Raw genomic sequence first — 19,635 nt, 5'->3', positions numbered from 1 at the left:
TCTAGAGCCTCCATTTTTGCGCTCAGGTCAAAGTCTCGCGGCCCTCTATCATAATCCAGAGTTTTGAGAATATTGGAGAAACTTGATTTTTCGCCCGAAAACTGAAAAAAACGTAAGGGGTAACACTGTCGTTTTTTTTTTCGGGTCGAAATTTTGAGTTTCGATATCTCGGCTCTGGAAGGGTCTAGAGCCTCCATTTTTGCGCTCAGGTCAAAGTCTCGCGGCCCTCTATCATAATCCAGAGTTTTGAGAAGATTGGAGAAACTTGATTTTTCGCCCGAAAACTGAAAAAAACGTAAGGGGTAACACTGTCGTTTTTTTTTCGGGTCGAAATTTTGAGTTTCGATATCTCAGCTCTGGAAGGGTCTAGAGCCTCCATTTTTGCGCTCAGGTCAAAGTCTCGCGGCCCTCTATCATAATCCACAGTTTTGAGAAGATTGGAGAAACTTGATTTTTCGCCCGAAAACTGAAAAAAACGTAAGGGGTAACACTGTCGTTTTTTTTTCGGGTCGAAATTTTGAGTTTCGATATCTCAGCTCTGGAAGGGTCTAGAGCCTCCATTTTTGCGCTCAGGTCAAAGTCTCGCGGCCCTCTATCATAATCCAGAGTTTTGAGAAGATTGGAGAAACTTGATTTTTCGCCCGAAAACTGAAAAAAACGTAAGGGGTAACACTGTCGTTTTTTTTTCGGGTCGAAATTTTGAGTTTCGATATCTCAGCTCTGGAAGGGTCTAGAGCCTCCATTTTTGCGCTCAGGTCAAAGTCTCGCGGCCCTCTATCATAATCCAGAGTTTTGAAAAGATTGGAGAAACTTGATTTTTCGCCCGAAAACTGAAAAAAACGTAAGGGGTAACACTGTCGTTTTTTTTTTCGGGTCGAAATTTTGAGTTTCGATATCTCAGCTCTGGAAGGGTCTAGAGCCTCCATTTTTGCGCTCAGGTCAAAGTCTCGCGGCCCTCTATCATAATCCAGAGTTTTGAGAAGATTGGAGAAACTTGATTTTTCGCCCGAAAACTGAAGAAAACGTAAGGGGTAACACTGTCGTTTTTTTTTTCGGGTCGAAATTTTGAGTTTCAATATCTCGGCTCTGGAAGGGTCTAGAGCCTCCATTTTTGCGCTCAGGTCAAAGTCTCGCGGCCCTCTATCATAATCCAGAGTTTTGAGAAGATTGGAGAAACTTGATTTTTCGCCCGAAAACTGAAAAAAACGTAAGGGGTAACACTGTCGTTTTTTTTTTCGGGACGAAATTTTGAGTTTCGATATCTCGGCTCTGGAAGGGTCTAGAGCCTCCATTTTTGCGCTCAGGTCAAAGTCTCGCGGCCCTCTATCATAATCCAGAGTTTTGAGAAGATTGGAGAAACTTGATTTTTCGCCCGAAAACTGAAAAAAACGTAAGGGGTAACACTGTCGTTTTTTTTTCGGGTCGAAATTTTGAGTTTCGATATCTCGGCTCTGGAAGGGTCTAGAGCCTCCATTTTTGCGCTCAGGTCAAAGTCTCGCGGCCCTCTATCATAATCCAGAGTTTTGAGAAGATTGGAGAAACTTGATTTTTCGCCCGAAAACTGAAAAAAACGTAAGGGGTAACACTGTCGTTTTTTTTTCGGGTCGAAATTTTGAGTTTCGATATCTCAGCTCTGGAAGGGTCTAGAGCCTCCATTTTTGCGCTCAGGTCAAAGTCTCGCGGCCCTCTATCATAATCCAGAGTTTTGAAAAGATTGGAGAAACTTGATTTTTCGCCCGAAAACTGAAAAAACGTAAGGGGTAACACTGTCGTTTTTTTTTCGGGTCGAAATTTTGAGTTTCGATATCTCAGCTCTGGAAGGGACTAGAGCCTCCATTTTTGCGCTCAGGTCAAAGTCTCGCGGCCCTCTATCATAATCCAGAGTTTTGAGAAGATTGGAGAAACTTGATTTTTCGCCCGAAAACTGAAAAAAACGTAAGGGGTAACACCGTCGTTTTTTTTTTCGGGTCGAAATTTTGAGTTTCGATATCTCAGCTCTGGAAGGGTCTAGAGCCTCCATTTTTGCGCTCAGGTCAAAGTCTCGCGGCCCTCTATCATAATCCAGAGTTTTGAGAAGATTGGAGAAACTTGATTTTTCGCCCGAAAACTGAAAAAAACGTAAGGGGTAACACTGTCGTTTTTTTTTTCGGGACGAAATTTTGAGTTTCGATATCTCGGCTCTGGAAGGGTCTAGAGCCTCCATTTTTGCGCTCAGGTCAAAGTCTCGCGGCCCTCTATCATAATCCAGAGTTTTGAAAAGATTGGAGAAACTTGATTTTTCGCCCGAAAACTGAAAAAAACGTAAGGGGTAACACTGTCGTTTTTTTTTCGGGTCGAAATTTTGAGTTTCGATATCTCAGCTCTGGAAGGGTCTAGAGCCTCCATTTTTGCGCTCAGGTCAAAGTCTCGCGGCCCTCTATCATAATCCAGAGTTTTGAGAAGATTGGAGAAACTTGATTTTTCGCCCGAAAACTGAAAAAAACGTAAGGGGTAACACTGTCGTTTTTTTTTCGGGTCGAAATTTTGAGTTTCGATATCTCAGCTCTGGAAGGGTCTAGAGCCTCCATTTTTGCGCTCAGGTCAAAGTCTCGCAGCCCTCTATCATAATCCAGAGTTTTGAAAAGATTGGAGAAACTTGATTTTTCGCCCGAAAACTGAAAAAAACGTAAGGGGTAACACTGTCGTTTTTTTTTTCGGGACGAAATTTTGAGTTTCGATATCTCGGCTCTGGAAGGGTCTAGAGCCTCCATTTTTGCGCTCAGGTCAAAGTCTCGCGGCCCTCTATCATAATCCAGAGTTTTGAGAAGATTGCAGAAACTTGATTTTTCGCCCGAAAACTGAAAAAAACGTAAGGGGTAACACTGTCGTTTTTTTTTTCGGGTCGAAATTTTGAGTTTCGATATCTCGGCTCTGGAAGGGTCTAGAGCCTCCATTTTTGCGCTCAGGTCAAAGTCTCACGGCCCTCTATCATAATCCAGAGTTTTGAGAAGATTGGAGAAACTTGATTTTTCGCCCGAAAACTGAAAAAAACGTAAGGGGTAACACTGTCGTTTTTTTTTCGGGTCGAAATTTTGAGTTTCGATATCTCGGCTCTGGAAGGGTCTAGAGCCTCCATTTTTGCGCTCAGGTCAAAGTCTCGCGGCCCTCTATCATAATCCAGAGTTTTGAAAAGATTGGAGAAACTTGATTTTTCGCCCGAAAACTGAAAAAAACGTAAGGGGTAACACTGTCGTTTTTTTTTCGGGTCGAAATTTTGAGTTTCGATATCTCAGCTCTGGAAGGGTCTAGAGCCTCCATTTTTGCGCTCAGGTCAAAGTCTCGCGGCCCTCTATCATAATCCAGAGTTTTGAGAAGATTGGAGAAACTTGATTTTTCGCCCGAAAACTGAAGAAAACGTAAGGGGTAACACTGTCGTTTTTTTTTTCGGGTCGAAATTTTGAGTTTCGATATCTCGGCTCTGGAAGGGTCTAGAGCCTCCATTTTTGCGCTCAGGTCAAAGTCTCGCGGCCCTCTATCATAATCCAGAGTTTTGAGAAGATTGGAGAAACTTGATTTTTCGCCCGAAAACTGAAAAAAACGTAAGGGGTAACACTGTCGTTTTTTTTTCGGGTCGAAATTTTGAGTTTCGATATCTCGGCTCTGGAAGGGTCTAGAGCCTCCATTTTTGCGCTCAGGTCAAAGTCTCGCGGCCCTCTATCATAATCCAGAGTTTTGAGAAGATTGGAGAAACTTGATTTTTCGCCCGAAAACTGAAAAAAATGTAAGGGGTAACACTGTCGTTTTTTTTTCGGGTCGAAATTTTGAGTTTCGATATCTCAGCTCTGGAAGGGTCTAGAGCCTCCATTTTTGCGCTCAGGTCAAAGTCTCGCGGCCCTCTATCATAATCCAGAGTTTTGAAAAGATTGGAGAAACTTGATTTTTCGCCCGAAAACTGAAAAAAACGTAAGGGGTAACACTGTCGTTTTTTTTTCGGGTCGAAATTTTGAGTTTCGATATCTCAGCTCTGGAAGGGTCTAGAGCCTCCATTTTTGCGCTCAGGTCAAAGTCTCGCGGCCCTCTATCATAATCCAGAGTTTTGAGAAGATTGGAGAAACTTGATTTTTCGCCCGAAAACTGAAAAAAACGTAAGGGGTAACACTGTCGTTTTTTTTTCGGGTCGAAATTTTGAGTTTCGATATCTCAGCTCTGGAAGGGTCTAGAGCCTCCATTTTTGCGCTCAGGTCAAAGTCTCGCGGCCCTCTATCATAATCCAGAGTTTTGAAAAGATTGGAGAAACTTGATTTTTCGCCCGAAAACTGAAAAAAACGTAAGGGGTAACACTGTCGTTTTTTTTTCGGGTCGAAATTTTGAGTTTCAATATCTCGGCTCTGGAAGGGTCTAGAGCCTCCATTTTTGCGCTCAGGTCAAAGTCTCGCGGCCCTCTATCATAATCCAGAGTTTTGAGAAGATTGGAGAAACTTGATTTTTCGCCCGAAAACTGAAAAAAACGTAAGGGGTAACACTGTCGGTTTTTGAAATTTTGAGTTTCGATATCTCAGCTCTGGAAGGGTCTAGAGCCTCCATTTTTTCGCTCAGGTCAAAGTCTCGCGGCCCTCTATCATAATCCAGAGTTTTGAGAAGATTGGAGAAACTTGATTTTTCGCCCGAAAACTGAAAAAAACGTAAGGGGTAACACTGTCGTTTTTTTTTCGGGTCGAAATTTTGAGTTTCGATATCTCAGCTCTGGAAGGGTCTAGAGCCTCCATTTTTGCGCTCAGGTCAAAGTCTCGCGGCCCTCTATCATAATCCAGAGTTTTGAAAAGATTGGAGAAACTTGATTTTTCGCCCGAAAACTGAAAAAAACGTAAGGGGTAACACTGTCGTTTTTTTTTCGGGTCGAAATTTTGAGTTTCGATATCTCAGCTCTGGAAGGGTCTAGAGCCTCCATTTTTGCGCTCAGGTCAAAGTCTCGCGGCCCTCTATCATAATCCAGAGTTTTGAAAAGATTGGAGAAACTTGATTTTTCGCCCGAAAACTGAAAAAAACGTAAGGGGTAACACTGTCGTTTTTTTTTCGGGTCGAAATTTTGAGTTTCGATATCTCAGCTCTGGAAGGGTCTAGAGCCTCCATTTTTTCGCTCAGGTCAAAGTCTCGCGGCCCTCTATCATAATCCAGAGTTTTGAGAAGATTGGAGAAACTTGATTTTTCGCCCGAAAACTGAAAAAAACGTAAGGGGTAACACTGTCGTTTTTTTTTTTCGGGACGAAATTTTGAGTTTCGATATCTCGGCTCTGGAAGGGTCTAGAGCCTCCATTTTTGCGCTCAGGTCAAAGTCTCGCGGCCCTCTATCATAATCCAGAGTTTTGAGAAGATTGGAGAAACTTGATTTTTCGCCCGAAAACTGAAAAAAACGTAAGGGGTAACACTGTCGTTTTTTTTTCGGGTCGAAATTTTGAGTTTCGATATCTCAGCTCTGGAAGGGTCTAGAGCCTCCATTTTTGCGCTCAGGTCAAAGTCTCGCGGCCCTCTATCAGAATCCAGAGTTTTGGGTAGATTGGAGAAACTTAATATTTCGTCCAAAAAAAAAAAACGTAAGGGGTACCACTGTCGTTTTTTTTTTCGGGCCGAATTTTTGAGTTTCGATATCTCAGCTCTGGAAGGGGCTAGAGCCTCCATTTTTGCACTCAGGTCTAAGTCTCATGGCCCTCTATCAGAATCCAGAGTTTTGGGTAGATTGGAGAAACTTAATTTTTCGCCCAAAAAAAAAAAAACGTAAGGGGTACCACTGTCGTTTTTTTTTTCGGGCCGAATTTTTGAGTTTTGATATCTCAGCTCTGGAAGGGTCTAGAGCCTCCATTTTTGCATTCAGGTTTAAGTCTCATGGCGCTCTATCAGAATCCAGAGTTTTGAGAAGATTGGAGAAACTTCATTTTTCACCCAAAAAAAAAAACGAAAGGGGTACCACTGTCGTTTTTTTTTTGGGTCGAATTTTTGAGTTTCGATATCTCAGCTCTGGGAGGGTCTAGAGCCTCCATTTTTGCACTCAGGTTTAAGTCTCATGGCCCTCTATCAGAATCCAGAGTTTTGAGAAGATTGGAGAAACTTCATTTTTTTCGGGTCGAAATTTTGAGATTCGATATTTCTGCTCTGGAAGGGTCTAGAGCCTCCATTTTTGCACTCAAGTCTAAGGCTGCGTTCCAAACCGCACACTCAATGAGTAGGTACTTAATTTCAATAAGTACTCACTCATCGAGCGCTAAAAGAGTAGGTACTTTATAGCCAAATCTCGTTGAGTATGAATGCGAACCGGACATCTGCCATGTTGACGTTATCATGTGACCTACTACGCAAGCACAAGCGCAACACCTTAATATATATGAATGATATGTTTAATTCATCTATCTATAAATATCTTGATATTGATGAAACTTGCTCATTTTGTTGTGGTATTGTTGAAGAAACAGCTGCCTATTTATTTTGTGAATACATTTAGGGTTGATTTAAGTTGTTATATTTTAAACCCTACTAATGTGACCAACAGTGTTATTCTAACTATATTTTTTTTTATTAAGAAACCCCAAAATCATCATCTCTTGATTATGTTGTTAATTGCTTTATTTTATACCCAAAAAGTTGTCCTCTTTTTCTTCATTTACTTCGTTTCCTCCCTCAGACATATGACAACTTTTTTTATGTATTATGAAGAACTATAAGATATTTAGCCTTTTTTATTGTTCTTATTTCCTGTGTATAAATATAATTTTATGTCATATTATGATGTACACAAACCAATGATCTTTATATTTTCTGTTTTGTCATTATGATTGTTACATAAACTATAGTATCTTTCCATGATCTTGCATATAATAAGTCTAAATTATATGAGCGACAGGTGCACTTCATAACATCAGTAACTTGACAGCACAACCTAGAACAGCGTTTATAATGTCTGCACAAAGAAGACGGGCAGCTGCTTGATCTCTTTTGGAGAAAACTGTTGATTTTATACTCAAAAAATGTAAGTATCACTGCTTAAAAATTAATATTACCTCAGAATGAATTGCATTGTTAGCCCACCCCAAAACTTAAACAAAATAATAATATTAAATGCTGACCAATACTTATATAACTTTTTATATACTAAAAATATAATTTAACCAAACAAGCAAAATGTAATTTGTTTTGTAATATGACAGTAATGCATGAATTCATTTATATTGCTAAATGCAGTGAAACATCTCAATTGTCAGTCAATCGATTAATTAATGCATAAATTAATTAAATTTTATATAACAACACATGAAACAAAGCTTTATTCGAACTACAAGCATGTATTTACTGGCGCTGAACCCCAAACCCTACTGCCGACTCAACACAGCGGTTCCCATTCTGCGGCATTATTCTGATGAATTCACCAGAGGGGACTGTGCCTTCGTGCCAGAGCTTGTTGCTGTGCTGCGCTTCACAATCTGAGGCAATAAGGGCAGGTGGAGCGATAGAGGGACTCATAAGGGCAGGTGGAGCGATGGAGGGTCTTATCCATGGGACCACATCCAGGATTCAGCTCTGGGCTCCTCATCCTCAGTGCTCTCACCAGTCTGCAGACATTTCAGATCCTACAAAAATGCACAAACATAACACAAAAGCAGTCATTTTAACAGCACAATGTCATTTGATTTATGTATTAAAAATAACCTTACTTTATATTTGAGTAAAATCCCCAAAACTTTTTTTCCTAAACAAATACTGCCATCATCTTTCCTCGCAGGTCCTGCTCCACCACAAAAGCTCTGCAGCAAATGCACAGAAATCAAGACTCAGAAAAATGTTGTAATATCTATCCATTTCTGTAGTATCAAAGTATACTCAAAGCCTTTGATGACAGCATTCAGCATCATGAGCCTCTCTCCGCGGGATAAACACACACGTGTTCTTCTGTCCCTGTAACATACAGACAAGATTCACATTATGAGCTCAACACTGCATTTAGCCTACATGAGGTTGATGTGTTAACTCACTTTTAATCCAACTTAAATGTTCCTCAATCAACACTAATAAGGGACAAATTAAATATATATCATGTTTAGTTACTTTATAGCATTGTTTATTTCCCTTTACAGCACATTTGTCTAGCAGTGTTGACAACAGTGAATTATGCTACATAATAGCACACATAACGTTACATCACTCAGATGTATTTTTCATGTTGGGATGTGGTCACCTGCAAAACTTGTACAATATTTTCCTTCCTGATGTAAATAGACATTTTAAATAAGCGTGTTTAAGATGTATGGTTATGTAAATCCACTTTAGAAACGTAACTTAACGTACATGTGTTTACTGGAGCTCCCCTGTTAACTAGCTCTATACTGTCCAACTCCTTTACACCTTCAACAGTTAAAATCTTTACTCTATAGTAGTTTAACACATACGATTTAAACACATGGAACCGTGTTTACTGACATTTGAAAACCCCGCGTTGCTGATCTCCACGATGTTGATATTGACGTATCCTCTCACGTAGCCTCTTGGGATAGATGAGTATCATGAGTACCCATGGAAAAGCACTCAAAAATCTGGGCGGAAGCAGTAAGCCATCCGGGAACTTCTCGCCTACTCTTTTTATGAAAACTGATGTTTCGAACGTACTGCTTTTTTCACGTACTGTTTTCGCCTACTATATATTGGAAAGTAGGCATATTCAAACGCACTTTAGGCATGCGTACGTCCGAATCTCGCGATAATTAGTACTTGCTATGTGGGATCTCAATATCTCAGGAAGGGTCTAGAGCCTCCATTATTGCACTCAGGTCTAAGTCTCACAGCCCTCTATCAGAATCCAGAGTTTCAAGAAGATCAGAGAAACTCAAAATTTCGATCCAAAAAAAAAACGACAGTGTTACCCCTGTCGTTTTTTTGGGGGTTTTTTTTGGTGCGAAAAAATAAGTTTCTTCAATCTTCTTTAAACTCTGGATTCTGATAGATGGCCATGAGACTTAGACCTGAGTGCAAAAATGGAGGTGCTAGACCCTTCCAGAGCTGAAATATTGAGATCCCATGAATCCACTATTTTTTTAATGGCATAAATGCTATGTGGGATCTCAATATCTCAGCTCAGGAAGGGTCTAGAGCCTCCATTTTTGCACTCAGGTTTAAGTCTCGCGGCCCTCTATCATAATCCAGAGTTTTGAGAAGATTGGAGAAACTTGATTTTTGACCCGAAAACTGAAAAAAAAACGTAAGGGGTAACACTGTCGTTATTTTTGGGTCGAAATTTTGAGTTTCGATATCTCAGCTCTGGAAGGGTCTAGAGCCTCCATTTTTGCGATCAGGTCAAAGTCTCGCGGCCCTCTATCATAATCCAGAGTTTTGAGAAGATTGGAGAAACTTGATTTTTCGCCCAAAAACTGAAAAAAACGTAAGGGGTAACACTGTCGTTTTTTTTTCGGGTCGAAATTTTGAGTTTCGATATCTCGGCTCTGGAAGGGTCTAGAGCCTCCATTTTTGCGCTCAGGTCAAAGTCTCGCGGCCCTCTATCATAATCCAGAGTTTTGAGAAGATTGGAGAAACTTGATTTTTCGCCCGAAAACTGAAAAAAACGTAAGGGGTACCACTGTCGTTTTTTTTTTGGGTCGAATTTTTGAGTTTAGATATCTCAGCTCTGGAAGGGTCTAGAGCCTCCATTTTTGCGCTCAGGTCAAAGTCTCACGGCCCTCTATCATAATCCAGAGTTTTGAGAAGATTGGAGAAACTTGATTTTTCGCCCGAAAACTGAAAAAAACGTAAGGGGTAACACTGTCGTTTTTTTTTCGGCTCGAAATTTTGAGTTTCGATATCTCAGCTCTGGAAGGGTCTAGAGCCTCCATTTTTGCGCTCAGGTCAAAGTCTCGCGGCCCTCTATCATAATCCAGAGTTTTGAGAAGATTGGAGAAACTTGATTTTTCGCCCGAAAACTGAAAAAAACGTAAGGGGTAACACTGTCGTTTTTTTTTTCGGGTCGAAATTTTGAGTTTCGATATCTCAGCTCTGGAAGGGTCTAGAGCCTCCATTTTTGCGATCAGGTCAAAGTCTCGCGGCCCTCTATCATAATCCAGAGTTTTGAGAAGATTGGAGAAACTTGATTTTTTGCCCGAAAACTGAAAAAAACGTAAGGGGTAACACTGTCGTTTTTTTTTTTCGGGTCGAAATTTTGAGTTTCGATATCTCAGCTCTGGAAGGGTCTAGAGCCTCCATTTTTGCGCTCAGGTCAAAGTCTCGCAGCCCTCTATCACAATCCAGAGTTTTGAGAAGATTGGAGAAACTTGATTTTTCGCCCGAGAACTGAAAAAAACGTAAGGGGTAACACTGTCGTTTTTTTTTCGGGTCGAAATTTTGAGTTTTGATATCTCAGCTCTGGAAGGGTCTAGAGCCTCCATTTTTGCGCTCAGGTCAAAGTCTCGCGGCCCTCTATCATAATCCAGAGTTTTGAGAAGATTGGAGAAACTTGATTTTTCGCCCGAAAACTGAAAAAAACGTAAGGAGTAACACTGTCGTTTTTTTTTCGGGTCGAAATTTTGAGTTTCGATATCTCGGCTCTGGAAGGGTCTAGAGCCTCCATTTTTGCGCTCAGGTCAAAGTCTCGCGGCCCTCTATCATAATCCAGAGTTTTGAGAAGATTGGAGAAACTTGATTTTTCGCCCGAAAACTGAAAAAAACGTAAGGGGTAACACTGTTGTTGTTTTTTTCGGGTCGAAATTTTAAGTTTCGATATCTCAGCTCTGGAAGGGTCTAGAGCCTCCATTTTTGCGCTCAGGTCAAAGTCTCGCGGCCCTCTATCATAATCCAGAGTTTTGAGAAGATTGGAGAAACTTGATTTTTTGCCCGAAAACTGAAAAAAACGTAAGGGGTAACACTGTCGTTTTTTTTTCGGGTCGAAATTTTGAGTTTTGATATCTCAGCTCTGGAAGGGTCTAGAGCCTCCATTTTTGCGCTCAGGTCAAAGTCTCGCGGCCCTCTATCATAATCCAGAGTTTTGAGAAGATTGGAGAAACTTGATTTTTTGCCCGAAAACTGAAAAAAACGTAAGGGGTAACACTGTCGTTTTTTTTTCGGGTCGAAATTTTGAGTTTCGATATCTCAGCTCTGGAAGGGTCTAGAGCCTCCATTTTTGCGCTCAGGTCAAAGTCTCGCGGCCCTCTATCATAATCCAGAGTTTTGAGAAGATTGGAGAAACTTGATTTTTCGCCCGAAAACTGAAAAAAACGTAAGGGGTAACACTGTTGTTTTTTTTTTCGGGTCGAAATTTTGAGTTTCGATATCTCAGCTCTGGAAGGGTCTAGAGCCTCCATTTTTGCGCTCAGGTCAAAGTCTCGCGGCCCTCTATCATAATCCAGAGTTTTGAGAAGATTGGAGAAACTTGATTTTTCGCCCGAAAACGAAAAAAAAAACGTAAGGGGTAACACCGTCGTTTTTTTTTCGGGTCGAAATTTTGAGTTTCGATATCTCAGCTCTGGAAGGGTCTAGAGCCTCCATTTTTGCGCTCAGGTCAAAGTCTCGCGGCCCTCTATCATAATCCAGAGTTTTGAGAAGATTGGAGAAACTTGATTTTTCGCCCGAAAACTGAAAAAAACGTAAGGGGTAACACTGTCGTTTTTTTTTCGGGTCGAAATTTTGAGTTTCGATATCTCAGCTCTGGAAGGGTCTAGAGCCTCCATTTTTGCGCTCAGGTCAAAGTCTCGCGGCCCTCTATCATAATCCAGAGTTTTGAGAAGATTGGAGAAACTTGATTTTTCACCCGAAAACTGAAAAAAACGTAAGGGGTAACACTGTCGTTTTTTTTTCGGGTCGAATTTTGAGTTTCGATATCTTGGCTCTGGAAGGGTCTAGAGCCTCCATTTTTGCGCTCAGGTCAAAGTCTCGCGGCCCTCTATCATAATCCAGAGTTTTGAGAAGATTGGAGAAACTTGATTTTTTGCCTGAAAACTGAAAAAAACGTAAGGGGTAACACTGTCGTTTTTTTTTCGGGTCGAAATTTTGAGTTTCGATATCTCAGCTCTGGAAGGGTCTAGAGCCTCCATTTTTGCTCTCAGGTCAAAGTCTCGCGGCCCTCTATCATAATCCAGAGTTTTAAGAAGATTGGAGAAACTTGATTTTTTGCCTGAAAACTGAAAAAAACGTAAGGGGTAACACTGTCGTTTTTTTTTCGGGTCGAAATTTTGAGTTTCGATATCTCAGCTCTGGAAGGGTCTAGAGCCTCCATTTTTGCTCTCAGGTCAAAGTCTTGCGGCCCTCTATCATAATCCAGAGTTTTAAGAAGATTGGAGAAACTTGATTTTTTGCCCGAAAACTGAAAAAAACGTAAGGGGTAACACTGTCGTTTTTTTTTCGGGTCGAAATTTTGAGTTTCGATATCTCAGCTCTGGAAGGGTCTAGAGCCTCCATTTTTGCGCTCAGGTCAAAGTCTCGCGGCCCTCTATCATAATCCAGAGTTTTGAGAAGATTGGAGAAACTTGATTTTTCGCCCGAAAACTGAAAAAAACGTAAGGGGTAACACTGTCGTTTTTTTTTTCGGGTCGAAATTTTGAGTTTCGATATCTCAGCTCTGGAAGGGTCTAGAGCCTCCATTTTTGCGATCAGGTCAAAGTCTCGCGGCCCTCTATCATAATCCAGAGTTTTGAGAAGATTGGAGAAACTTGATTTTTCGCCCGAAAACTGAAAAAAACGTAAGGGGTAACACTGTCGTTTTTTTTCCGGGTCGAAATTTTGAGTTTCGATATCTCAGCTCTGGAAGGGTCTAGAGCCTCCATTTTTGCGCTCAGGTCAAAGTCTCGCGGCCCTCTATCATAATCCAGAGTTTTGAGAAGATTGGAGAAACTTGATTTTTCGCCCGAAAACTGAAAAAAACGTAAGGGGTAACACTGTCGTTTTTTTTCGGGTCGAAATTTTGAGTTTCGATATCTCGGCTCTGGAAGGGTCTAGAGCCTCCATTTTTGCGCTCAGGTCAAAGTCTCGCGGCCCTCTATCATAATCCAGAGTTTTGAGAAGATTGGAGAAACTTGATTTTTTGCCTGAAAACTGAAAAAAACGTAAGGGGTAACACTGTCGTTTTTTTTTCGGGTCGAAATTTTGAGTTTCGATATCTCAGCTCTGGAAGGGTCTAGAGCCTCCATTTTTGCGCTCAGGTCAAAGTCTCGCGCCCCTCTATCATAATCCAGAGTTTTGAGAAGATTGGAGAAACTTGATTTTTCGCCCGAAAACTGAAAAAAACGTAAGGGGTAACACTGTCGTTTTTTTTTCGGGTCGAAATTTTGAGTTTCGATATCTCAGCTCTGGAAGGGTCTAGAGCCTCCATTTTTGCGCTCAGGTCAAAGTCTCGCGGCCCTCTATCATAATCCAGAGTTTTGAGAAGATTGGAGAAACTTGATTTTTCGCCCGAAAACTGAAAAAAACGTAAGGGGTAACACTGTCGTTTTTTTTTCGGGTCGAAATTTTGAGTTTCGATATCTCGGCTCTGGAAGGGTCTAGAGCCTCCATTTTTGCTCTCAGGTCAAAGTCTCGCGGCCCTCTATCATAATCCAGAGTTTTGAGAAGATTGGAGAAACTTGATTTTTTGCCCGAAAACTGAAAAAAACGTAAGGGGTAACACTGTCGTTTTTTTTTTCGGGTCGAAATTTTGAGTTTCGATATCTCAGCTCTGGAAGGGTCTAGAGCCTCCATTTTTGCGCTCAGGTCAAAGTCTCGCGGCCCTCTATCATAATCCAGAGTTTTGAGAAGATTGGAGAAACTTGATTTTTCGCCCGAGAACTGAAAAAAACGTAAGGGGTAACACTGTCGTTTTTTTTTTCGGGTCGAAATTTTGAGTTTCGATATCTCAGCTCTGGAAGGGTCTAGAGCCTCCATTTTTGCGCTCAGGTCAAAGTCTCGCGGCCCTCTATCATAATCCAGAGTTTTGAGAAGATTGGAGAAACTTGATTTTTCGCCCGAAAACTGAAAAAAACGTAAGGGGTAACACTGTCGTTTTTTTTTCGGGTCGAAATTGAGTTTCGATATCTCAGCTCTGGAAGGGTCTAGAGCCTCCATTTTTGCGATCAGGTCAAAGTCTCGCGGCCCTCTATCATAATCCAGAGTTTTGAGAAGATTGGAGAAACTTGATTTTTTGCCCGAAATCTGAAAAAAACGTAAGGGGTAACACTGTCGTTTTTTTTTTCGGGTCGAAATTTTGAGTTTCGATATCTCAGCTCTGGAAGGGTCTAGAGCCTCCATTTTTGCGCTCAGGTCAAAGTCTCGCGGCCCTCTATCATAATCCAGAGTTTTGAGAAGATTGGAGAAACTTGATTTTTCGCCCGAAAACTGAAAAAAACGTAAGGGGTAACACTGTCGTTTTTTTTTCGGGTCGAAATTTTGAGTTTCGATATCTCAGCTCTGGAAGGGTCTAGAGCCTCCATTTTTGCTCTCAGGTCAAAGTCTCGCGGCCCTCTATCATAATCCAGAGTTTTAAGAAGATTGGAGAAACTTGATTTTTTGCCCGAAAACTGAAAAAAAAGTAAGGGGTAACACTGTCGTTTTTTTTTCGGGTCGAAATTTTGAGTTTCGATATCTCAGCTCTGGAAGGGTCTAGAGCCTCCATTTTTGCTCTCAGGTCAAAGTCTCGCGGCCCTCTATCATAATCCAGAGTTTTGAGAAGATTGGAGAAACTTGATTTTTTGCCCGAAAACTGAAAAAAACGTAAGGGGTAACACTGTCGTTTTTTTTTCGGGTCGAAATTTTGAGTTTCGATATCTCAGCTCTGGAAGGGTCTAGAGCCTCCATTTTTGCGCTCAGGTCAAAGTCTCGCGGCCCTCTATCATAATCCAGAGTTTTGAGAAGATTGGAGAAACTTGATTTTTCGCCCGAAAACTGAAAAAAACGTAAGGGGTAACACTGTCGTTTTTTTTTTCGGGTCGAAATTTTGAGTTTCGATATCTCAGCTCTGGAAGGGTCTAGAGCCTCCATTTTTGCGCTCAGGTCAAAGTCTCGCGGCCCTCTATCATAATCCAGAGTTTTGAGAAGATTGGAGAAACTTGATTTTTCGCCCGAAAACTGAAAAAAAGTAAGGGGTAACACTGTCGTTTTTTTTTTCGGGTCGAAATTTTGAGTTTCGACATCTCAGCTCTGGAAGGGTCTAGAGCCTCCATTTTTGCGCTCAGGTCAAAGTCTCGCGGCCCTCTATCATAATCCAGAGTTTTGAGAAGATTGGAGAAACTTGATTTTTCGCCCGAAAACTGAAAAAAACGTAAGGGGTAACACTGTCGTTTTTTTTTCGGGTCGAAATTTTGAGTTTCGATATCTCAGCTCTGGAAGGGTCTAGAGCCTCCATTTTTGCTCTCAGGTCAAAGTCTCGCGGCCCTCTATCATAATCCAGAGTTTTAAGAAGATTGGAGAAACTTGATTTTTTGCCCGAAAACTGAAAAAAAAGTAAGGGGTAACACTGTCGTTTTTTTTTCGGGTCGAAATTTTGAGTTTCGATATCTCAGCTCTGGAAGGGTCTAGAGCCTCCATTTTTGCTCTCAGGTCAAAGTCTCGCGGCCCTCTATCATAATCCAGAGTTTTGAGAAGATTGGAGAAACTTGATTTTTTGCCCGAAAACTGAAAAAAACGTAAGGGGTAACACTGTCGTTTTTTTTTCGGGTCGAAATTTTGAGTTTCGATATCTCAGCTCTGGAAGGGTCTAGAGCCTCCATTTTTGCGCTCAAGTCAAAGTCTCGCGGCCCTCTATCATAATCCAGAGTTTTGAGAAGATTGGAGAAACTTGATTTTTCGCCCGAAAACTGAAAAAAACGTAAGGGGTAACACTGTCGTTTTTTTTTTCGGTTCGAAATTTTGAGTTTCGATATCTCAGCTCTGGAAGGGTCTAGAGCCTCCATTTTTGCGCTCAGGTCAAAGTCTCGCGGCCCTCTATCATAATCCAGAGTTTTGAGAAGATTGGAGAAACTTGATTTTTCGCCCGAAAACGAAAAAAAAAACGTAAGGGGTAACACCGTCGTTTTTTTTTCGGGTCGAAATTTTGAGTTTCGATATCTCAGCTCTGGAAGGGTCTAGAGCCTCCATTTTTGCGCTCAGGTCAAAGTCTCGCGGCCCTCTATCATAATCCAGAGTTTTGAGAAGATTGGAGAAACTTGATTTTTCGCCCGAAAAAAAAAAACCGAAAGGGGTACCACTGTCGTTTTTTTTTTGGGTCGAATTTTTGAGTTTAGATATCTCAGCTCTGGAAGGGTCTAGAGCCTCCATTTTTGCATTCCAGGTTTAAGTCTCATGGTCCTCTATCATAATCCAGAGTTTTGAGAAGATTGGAGAAACTTCATTTTTCGCCCAAAAAAAAAAAAAAACGAAAGGGGTACCACTGTCGTTTTTTTTTTTTTTTGGGGTCGAATTTTTGAGTTTAGAAATCTCAGCTCTGGAAGGGTCTAGAGCCTCCATTTTTGCACTCAGGTTTAAGTCTCATGGCCCTCTATCATAATCCAGAGTTTTGAGAAGATTGGAGAAACGTAATTTTTCGCCCGAAAAAAAAAACGAAAGGGGTACCACTGTCGTTTTTTTTTTTGGTCGAATTTTTGAGTTTCGATATCTCAGCTCTGGAAGGGTCTAGAGCCTCCATTTTTGCACTCAGGTCTAAGTCTCATGGCCCTCTATCAGAATCCAGAGTTTCAAGAAGATCAGAGAAACTCAAAAATTCGACCCAAAAAAAAATGACAGTGTTACCCCTGTCGTTTTTTTTTTGGTGCGAAAAAATACGTTTCTTCAATCTTCTTGAAACTCTGGGTTCTGATAGAGGGCCATGAGACAGGGCTTTTTAAGCCGGCACTAAACCTTAGTTAAGTTCTTCAGTTTTTCACATTTCTTCAACAGAGGTCAAGACCACATATAGATATCGTAGAGGTAATTAAACAACAGCACTCTTCATTTTGTTCCATTTCAACTGCAAAGACATGAAATGAGGCTTGACAATATGAAACAAGTCTTGGTGAAAAATCTGTTTTTCTCTTCAACAATAAAATATCAACAATAGATTGTTTTAGGACACTTTATTTTTCCATTCAATTATTCATGATTCAATTTCTTTTTCCAAAGTAATTTTCAGTAAGTTCAAAAACAAAAGCAAATATCTACATATTTTGCAGCATTACTCCATAACTTGGCTATTGTACTTAAACAGCCCTGAGATCATTCCACTGGCATCAATTCATTACCCAGTCCAACAACAAGAAAAAGTGCAATCTCTGCCTTTAACAACAGATTAAGGTAAAACAGATGAGTTCATTTACTTTTTCATTGCACACATGTACTTGAAAATAATAGTGATGACCTACACCACATGTAATTTACAATAGTTCCAGTTACTTTTCCTAAATAGGTCAGGATTGTGAATCTTCACTGATAAGACGGCCTCTGAGAGAGAGACATGACAGTTGCAAAGCTATGAATAGATAAGTAGTACTTGCCTTCAAGTTTTTAAAGTAAGTGCATTACAAGTGCATAGGACTGCACTGAGGTGACATGGCTTGTCATATCATTCAAGTTCTAATCGTAATACTCTGAGAAACAAAAGACTTCCATTATTGTCCATATGTCCATTCTGGATAAAGGCATTTTTACTTCAAAGGAGTTTTGATTCAAATATATACAAATGAAAAGTCTCTTTGCCGAGCCATAATCTGCTTCTTTAATTCGAATTCTTATCCATGTTCAGTCATATTAACTCCATCTTCAAGATCTTACAAAAAGTGGAAAATTTGCTGTATGTATCAGCCGTCTTTAATCTCGTTCTAATGGCTATTAATGTAGTTTTCTCTGAGTGTTATGACCATCTGTGTGGATCTGGCTTCCATCTGTGTCAAAAACAAAATGTAAACAGCAATCAACATGAAATGGCACACATGACCCATTTTACAAATCAATAATTTGACATATTTCCATGTAAAAGAACATCTACTGATTTAAAGGAGTAGTTCACTTTTTAAAAAAACTTTTGCTGATAATTTACTCACCCCCATGTCATCCAAGATGTCCATGTCATTCTTTCTTCAGTCGAAAAGAAATTAAGGTTTTTGATGAAAACATTCCAAGATTTTTCTCCATATAATGGACCTCAATGGGAACCAAACGGTTCAAGGTCCAGAAGTCAGTTTCAGTGCAGCTTCAAAGGGCTTTAAACGATTCCAGACGATGAATAAGGGTCTGATCAAGCGAAACGATCACTCATTTAAAAAAATAACAAAGTTTAAGTTTTATAAGCTCAAATGCTCACCTTACTCTGTTCTGTGATCCGCGTTCGTGACTCTCGTGTTCTAACTCATTTATCAAAATGAACAAATCTTTTTTCGTGTCATTTGGTTCATCCAACAAACGAAATGAACAAGTTGACTCGGGAAAGGATTCAGAGAAATTATATGGAGAAAAATATTGTAATGTTTATCAAAAACCTTAATTCCTTAAATCTTTTTGACTGAAGAAAGTCTTGGATGACATGGGGGTAAGTAAATTATCAGCAAAAGTTTTTTAAAAAGTGAACTACTCCTTTAAAAGATGGTGGGACTTCATTTCATTAATTGAATTTATCAGTTTTTGAAAATGAATCCAGCACAATAAGACCAGGAACATTTATTACAGCAAATTGAGTCAATGTTGGTTTCATGCTGACTTTAAAACATTACACAACTACAAGACTGACATCACGGAGTCTAGTGTATGATGTCAAAGAAATTGGTTAAAGAAAATGGTTTCTTATTATGTCAAGAAAATGGTTTCTTATTAAATAGATTGTGTACCATGTGTCAACAACAACAACAATTATTTTTTTTTACTATATTAATAACTAGAGATCCTTTGAACTAAAACAGACTAAAACATTGCTGCGTAAATGTCAAATTAATTAAAAAAGTTATTATAGTATGCTACAGAAAAACAGGAGGAAAAAAAAAAGATTTATAATGCAAGCAAACATCAAGACGAACGCAATAAATAATGTTGGCATGTTTCAACTGTCCCTATGGGCTTTTCTAAAGGTGTGTAAATTTACCTAAACCAACGAGCCATGGTGTAAAAGAATGAAGAGGAGCAGAAGAGGAAACAGGGACAGACAGAAGATGAAGCGTGCTGGAGCACAGCATGGAGTTACCTGAAATAGGAAAGAGAGGAAGAGGAAGAAGAAAACACCAGGGGCCTCATTTATAAAACCGTGCGTAGAATTATTCCTAAAGGTGTATGTGCGCCCGAAAGCCAAAAATGTCTTACGCAAAAAAATATACGCCAGAAGCTGCGCAGAATTCACTTTATAAATCCCAGTCAGCGGAAGATTGTGCGCACATGCGTCTCCTCCCCGAAAAAAACATATATGGAGATTACAACGCCTAGTTTTACTATGCATATCCTCATCTGCATATCATTTGCATATGATTATTCATCCACATGATAAAATGTTCAACGGTACAAGACGTTAGGAAAATATGAAATACGGATGTGCCGTCACAGAACATTAATAAAAATCATTTAGTAGCCCATCCTTTCCTTGTTTTTAAATGCATTTCAGAGAAAGTTTTTCTCAATCTTTTCCACTGGCCAAATAGTATTTTAATTGATTTATATTTTTAATGGAAACAGATCTTGTTGTGCATTATTTGCACGAAGCCATTTCCTCAGACA

At 40.2% G+C, this 19,635-nt stretch overlaps 1 protein-coding gene across 12 annotated transcripts in view; it reads right to left on the bottom strand.

Annotated features, from left to right (window-relative positions):
- The window catches only part of ubn1 (ubinuclein 1), a 46,291-nt gene that overhangs the window by 14,122 nt on the left and 12,534 nt on the right, over window positions 1-19,635 (bottom strand). For 4 of the 12 annotated variants that reach the window (XR_016168931.1, XR_016168929.1, XR_016168928.1 and 1 more), the window contains exons 16-17: window positions 7,846-7,920; window positions 7,395-7,595 (exon numbers count right to left, since the gene is read on the bottom strand). Coding sequence is in view for 8 of the 12 variants with exons in the window: in XM_039651389.2 (XP_039507323.2) it covers window positions 17,770-17,822; window positions 19,013-19,111 (152 nt within the window). In the remaining 4 variants the exon portion in view is untranslated. Of the gene's footprint in view, window positions 1-6,957; window positions 7,596-7,845; window positions 7,921-17,001; window positions 17,823-19,012; window positions 19,112-19,635 lie in introns of those variants that run through there. The other 8 variants (XM_039651389.2, XM_039651395.2, XM_089132505.1 and 5 more) reach the window with 3 other exon arrangements.

The sequence above is a fragment of the Pimephales promelas genome, chromosome 6, assembly GCF_988280905.1.
Source record: "Pimephales promelas chromosome 6, fPimPro1.hap1.1, whole genome shotgun sequence".
Lineage (NCBI taxonomy): Eukaryota > Metazoa > Chordata > Actinopteri > Cypriniformes > Leuciscidae > Pimephales > Pimephales promelas.
This window is presented reverse-complemented; position numbering and strand designations above follow the sequence as displayed.